Source organism: Sphaerodactylus townsendi, linkage group LG01 (genome assembly GCF_021028975.2).
Source record: "Sphaerodactylus townsendi isolate TG3544 linkage group LG01, MPM_Stown_v2.3, whole genome shotgun sequence".
NCBI classification, from domain to species: Eukaryota; Metazoa; Chordata; class Lepidosauria; order Squamata; family Sphaerodactylidae; genus Sphaerodactylus; species Sphaerodactylus townsendi.
In genome coordinates, this window is record NC_059425.1 from 15,423,304 (window position 1) to 15,429,303 (window position 6,000).

General features: G+C 72.0%; 1 protein-coding gene across 1 annotated transcript in view; it reads right to left on the reverse strand.

The window, feature by feature from the left end:
* The window catches only part of PLEKHO1 (pleckstrin homology domain containing O1), a 35,317-nt gene extending 29,531 nt beyond the window's left edge, over positions 1–5,786 (reverse strand). Inside the window, exons 1-2 of the mRNA XM_048503956.1 lie at positions 5,034–5,786; positions 2,871–3,459 (exon numbers count right to left, since the gene is read on the reverse strand). Coding sequence (XP_048359913.1) covers positions 2,871–3,459; positions 5,034–5,042 — 598 coding nt within the window. The 5' untranslated portion in view covers positions 5,043–5,786. The remainder of the gene's footprint in view (positions 1–2,870; positions 3,460–5,033) is intronic.
* Positions 5,787–6,000: the final 214 nt, after the last annotated feature.

Consider the following 6,000-nt stretch of genomic DNA (forward strand, 5'->3'; position numbering starts at 1 on the left):
CCCCCCCACCCCCCCCCCCCCCCACCCCCCCCCCCCCCCACCCCCCCCCCCCCCCACCCCCCCCCCCCCCCACCCCCCCCCCCCCCCACCCCCCCCCCCCCCCACCCCCCCCCCCCCCCACCCCCCCCCCCCCCCACCCCCCCCCCCCCCCACCCCCCCCCCCCCCCACCCCCCCCCCCCCCCACCCCCCCCCCCCCCCACCCCCCCCCCCCCCCACCCCCCCCCCCCCCCACCCCCCCCCCCCCCCACCCCCCCCCCCCCCCACCCCCCCCCCCCCCCACCCCCCCCCCCCCCCACCCCCCCCCCCCCCCACCCCCCCCCCCCCCCACCCCCCCCCCCCCCCACCCCCCCCCCCCCCCACCCCCCCCCCCCCCCACCCCCCCCCCCCCCCACCCCCCCCCCCCCCCACCCCCCCCCCCCCCCACCCCCCCCCCCCCCCACCCCCCCCCCCCCCCACCCCCCCCCCCCCCCACCCCCCCCCCCCCCCACCCCCCCCCCCCCCCACCCCCCCCCCCCCCCACCCCCCCCCCCCCCCACCCCCCCCCCCCCCCACCCCCCCCCCCCCCCACCCCCCCCCCCCCCCACCCCCCCCCCCCCCCACCCCCCCCCCCCCCCACCCCCCCCCCCCCCCACCCCCCCCCCCCCCCACCCCCCCCCCCCCCCACCCCCCCCCCCCCCCACCCCCCCCCCCCCCCACCCCCCCCCCCCCCCACCCCCCCCCCCCCCCACCCCCCCCCCCCCCCACCCCCCCCCCCCCCCACCCCCCCCCCCCCCCACCCCCCCCCCCCCCCACCCCCCCCCCCCCCCACCCCCCCCCCCCCCCACCCCCCCCCCCCCCCACCCCCCCCCCCCCCCACCCCCCCCCCCCCCCACCCCCCCCCCCCCCCACCCCCCCCCCCCCCCACCCCCCCCCCCCCCCACCCCCCCCCCCCCCCACCCCCCCCCCCCCCCACCCCCCCCCCCCCCCACCCCCCCCCCCCCCCACCCCCCCCCCCCCCCACCCCCCCCCCCCCCCACCCCCCCCCCCCCCCACCCCCCCCCCCCCCCACCCCCCCCCCCCCCCACCCCCCCCCCCCCCCACCCCCCCCCCCCCCCACCCCCCCCCCCCCCCACCCCCCCCCCCCCCCACCCCCCCCCCCCCCCACCCCCCCCCCCCCCCACCCCCCCCCCCCCCCACCCCCCCCCCCCCCCACCCCCCCCCCCCCCCACCCCCCCCCCCCCCCACCCCCCCCCCCCCCCACCCCCCCCCCCCCCCACCCCCCCCCCCCCCCACCCCCCCCCCCCCCCACCCCCCCCCCCCCCCACCCCCCCCCCCCCCCACCCCCCCCCCCCCCCACCCCCCCCCCCCCCCACCCCCCCCCCCCCCCACCCCCCCCCCCCCCCACCCCCCCCCCCCCCCACCCCCCCCCCCCCCCACCCCCCCCCCCCCCCACCCCCCCCCCCCCCCACCCCCCCCCCCCCCCACCCCCCCCCCCCCCCACCCCCCCCCCCCCCCACCCCCCCCCCCCCCCACCCCCCCCCCCCCCCACCCCCCCCCCCCCCCACCCCCCCCCCCCCCCACCCCCCCCCCCCCCCACCCCCCCCCCCCCCCACCCCCCCCCCCCCCCACCCCCCCCCCCCCCCACCCCCCCCCCCCCCCACCCCCCCCCCCCCCCACCCCCCCCCCCCCCCACCCCCCCCCCCCCCCACCCCCCCCCCCCCCCACCCCCCCCCCCCCCCACCCCCCCCCCCCCCCACCCCCCCCCCCCCCCACCCCCCCCCCCCCCCACCCCCCCCCCCCCCCACCCCCCCCCCCCCCCACCCCCCCCCCCCCCCACCCCCCCCCCCCCCCACCCCCCCCCCCCCCCACCCCCCCCCCCCCCCACCCCCCCCCCCCCCCACCCCCCCCCCCCCCCACCCCCCCCCCCCCCCACCCCCCCCCCCCCCCACCCCCCCCCCCCCCCACCCCCCCCCCCCCCCACCCCCCCCCCCCCCCACCCCCCCCCCCCCCCACCCCCCCCCCCCCCCACCCCCCCCCCCCCCCACCCCCCCCCCCCCCCACCCCCCCCCCCCCCCACCCCCCCCCCCCCCCACCCCCCCCCCCCCCCACCCCCCCCCCCCCCCACCCCCCCCCCCCCCCACCCCCCCCCCCCCCCACCCCCCCCCCCCCCCACCCCCCCCCCCCCCCACCCCCCCCCCCCCCCACCCCCCCCCCCCCCCACCCCCCCCCCCCCCCACCCCCCCCCCCCCCCACCCCCCCCCCCCCCCACCCCCCCCCCCCCCCACCCCCCCCCCCCCCCACCCCCCCCCCCCCCCACCCCCCCCCCCCCCCACCCCCCCCCCCCCCCACCCCCCCCCCCCCCCACCCCCCCCCCCCCCCACCCCCCCCCCCCCCCACCCCCCCCCCCCCCCACCCCCCCCCCCCCCCACCCCCCCCCCCCCCCACCCCCCCCCCCCCCCACCCCCCCCCCCCCCCACCCCCCCCCCCCCCCACCCCCCCCCCCCCCCACCCCCCCCCCCCCCCACCCCCCCCCCCCCCCACCCCCCCCCCCCCCCACCCCCCCCCCCCCCCACCCCCCCCCCCCCCCACCCCCCCCCCCCCCCACCCCCCCCCCCCCCCACCCCCCCCCCCCCCCACCCCCCCCCCCCCCCACCCCCCCCCCCCCCCACCCCCCCCCCCCCCCACCCCCCCCCCCCCCCACCCCCCCCCCCCCCCACCCCCCCCCCCCCCCACCCCCCCCCCCCCCCACCCCCCCCCCCCCCCGCCCCCCCCCCCACCCACCCCGTCCCCCCCCCACCCCCCCCCCCCCCCACCCCCCCCCCCCCCCAACCCCCCCCCCCACACACCCCCCCCCCCCCCCCCCCCCCACACCCCCCCCCCCCCCCCCCACCCCAAACGGCCTCTGAGTCTGGTTTCGAGGGGGAGCCCGAGGAGGAGGAGGCGTCAGCCCCCGTGCCCGGCTCCTTCGCCTTCCGCCTGCCCTCCCCGTAGCCCTTCACCTCCGCCAAGAGTTCCTGCGTCTTTTCGAGTCTCAGCGCCACGAGTTCCTGGATGCGGCTCAGCTGCTCCGGCTCGGCGGCCGAGACGTGGTCCCCCAGTCCCTTCCGCAGGACGGCCCGGTGCACCGAGCAGGAATCCCGGCAAGAGAGGATCTCTTCCATGGAGGCGCATTTGTTCTTCTCCGCGTGGGAGAGCTTCTTCGGAACCTGAGGCGTGTACATGGTCCCTTTGTCGAAGGAGTTCTTCCGCTGCGAGGACCTGTCGCAAGAGGCGGCCTCCTGTCTCGGGAGGCTGTTTGTCCGGCCCCTCTCCGGCGGCTGGGCGCTCTCGGAATCTGAACACCTGCGTCCCGTCGTCGTGAGATGGGCGACCGTCTTATCCCGGAAGCTGTCTCCGCAAGTGCCGGGGTCTTCCGGGGAGGGGTCCTCTTCTTGGATCAAGTCAAGAGTCAGCATTCCATCAGACGTTGAGGTAGATGCCTAGAAACAGAGACCCCCCCGAAAAGGAAGAGTTGTTCACAATGCCACGCAACAATCCAGTTTATGCCATCCGGCTGCACCAGAAGGGGAGACAAAAGCAAGGAGCCCTCCGCGCCAGCCTCCCTGGGATCTGTGGCCACCGGCTTCCTCCAGTGGTGGGATCCAAAAGTTCTAGTACAGGTTCCCATGGTGGTGGGATTCAAACAGTGGCGTAGCGCCAATGGGGATGGGCGGGGCACAACGGGGGCGTGGCCGGGCATTCCGGGGGCGGGGCATTAATAATTTCTCTGTTACTGTAAAAAACTTTTACTGTAATAAAAAAGTTCCTAATTGCCAGCTGGTATCTTTCTGTCCATAATTTAAACTCATTATATAGCAAGTCCTATCGTCTACTGCCAACAGAAACAACTACTTCTCCTCGAATTGACTGCCTGTCAAATACTTAATACTTTCAAATACTTAATTTTGTTTCTAGAAATCAAAAGGAGGAGACTTTCCTTAAACAAGGAACTTGACCATATTTCTAAAACATGTTTTTAACAGTGGAATGCACTGCCTTGGAGAGTGGTGGAGTCTCCTTCTTTTGAGGTTTGTAAACCGAGGATGGATGGCCATCAGTCAGGAATGCTTTGATTGTGTGTCCCTGCATTGCAAGGGGGGTGGGCTTGATGTCCCTGGGGGGGTCTCTTCCAAGTCTATGATTGTTTGAGTCTAGGGAAGTTTGGGATTTAAGCTGTCTCTGTTTTAGAATTTCAGTATGCTGCTATTGAGTTTAAGGGTTGCAATTGTGTTTTAACTGTTGTTGGATATCATGTGTTGCGTTGTACACTGCCTAGAGCCCTCCAGGGATGAGGCGGTGTAGAGGACAAGGATTCAAATGACCAGGTAAAGGACGATATCGTGTCTCAACCCAACCAGACCAAGAGAGGTACAAGCTAGTATTGAGCACTGGAGTTGGGATGCTCAGTACTTTTATACCCTTTTGCCCAGTTAGGGGCGGGAGCAAGTGAGTTTTAAGTTTCATTTTCCTAAATTCTCTGGAATTTCCCATGCTGGGCTTGCTGGGCTGAGCTAATTAGCAGCTCTTCTATTGTTCTAAGTACTCGGGACAATGGGAGTCAATTGCTCTTAGATTAAATCAGGAAGCACAGAATGGCTTTATGCAGAGTAACTCTGTAGAGACACTGCCCAGGTTATTCAGATTTGGCTGAGACATTTGATTAGGGAGAGACTGATTATAACTCTTCCTCTACATGGTGGCAGCGGTGGACCTAATACAAAATGGCTGCGGTTAGGCTAATACAGATACTTTCTCTATAGGCGGTCTATGAAATACAAATTGATATGGCCTCAGAAGTCTCCCCAAGTAAAAATCAGGCCCAAGGCAGAGAAGGGAATGATCTGACATGGGCTTTGGGCCACAGTCCCAATGAGTCAGAGCCAAATTTGTCACTGGCACATGGATACAAGAAGCATGCCTCTTTATGACAAATTCCAGCCAGCACGTAATTTCTCCCAGTTTGAGTGCTGTTCGGGAGAACTCAGCACGGGATTCGATCTCCCGCTGTACCTACCACAGCCATCAAGTGCCCCCGAGTTGGGGGTCGCCTGGAGTGCTGGATCTTTGCCCGGTCGCGCGTCGGGTGAGCAAGGTAGCTCTCCTCCTCCACAGTAACCTGAAATGCAACACAAGCCCCCGTCAGCCATCGCAAGGAGCAACTTTGCCCACGCTCGAGGCGGCAACCGGAGCCCAGCTGACAGATCTCGGTGAATAATTTATCCCTTCAGTGTTGCCTTTCCATGGGCAGAGCCTCCCTCCGCTGATCTTCGAGCCCTTTCCCATATTCATTACTTGCAACAAGCAGCTGGAATATCTCTGGGGAGGCAGCTCATCGGCTGGCGGTGCCAGATCGCTCCGAGCGGGCCCCTGGAAAACGCTCTGCTCTGCACAATGGCTGCCTAGCTGAGATGAGCAGGGAGGACAGAAGAGCCGTCCAGATTGCAATCAAGAAGTTGTTTCCTTGGGAATGCCTTCTGGGGAGAAGGAGAAACGCTCCCTGGGTTTGGCACGACACCTTCCTAGATAGAATGACTGCCCAGCCCTCCCTCTGCCCTGCCTGTTCCTCCCATGGGTTAAGCCCTATTCTTTGCTGACTGAGATCCACAATTGTGCATATTCCACAGCAACCCATATTCAGAGGCGGAGCCGGCGGTCTAAAACCGGACCTGGACAGGGCAGAGTTTGCAGTTCAAGGCTGGATCTAGCTTTAAATTGCAGGCTTCAAGAAGAAGAGTTTGGATTTACATCCCCCCTTTCTCTCCTGTAAGGAGACTCAAAGGGGCTTACAATCTCCTTTCCCTTCCCTCCCCCCCAACAAATATCCTGTGAGGTAGGTGTGGCTGAGAGAGCTCCAGAGAACTGTGACTAGCCCAAGGTCGCCCAGCTGGCATGTGTTGGAGTGCAGAAGCTAATCTGGTCCCCCAGATAAGCCTCCACAGCTCAAGTGGCAGAGTGGGGAATCAAACCCGGTTCTCCAGACT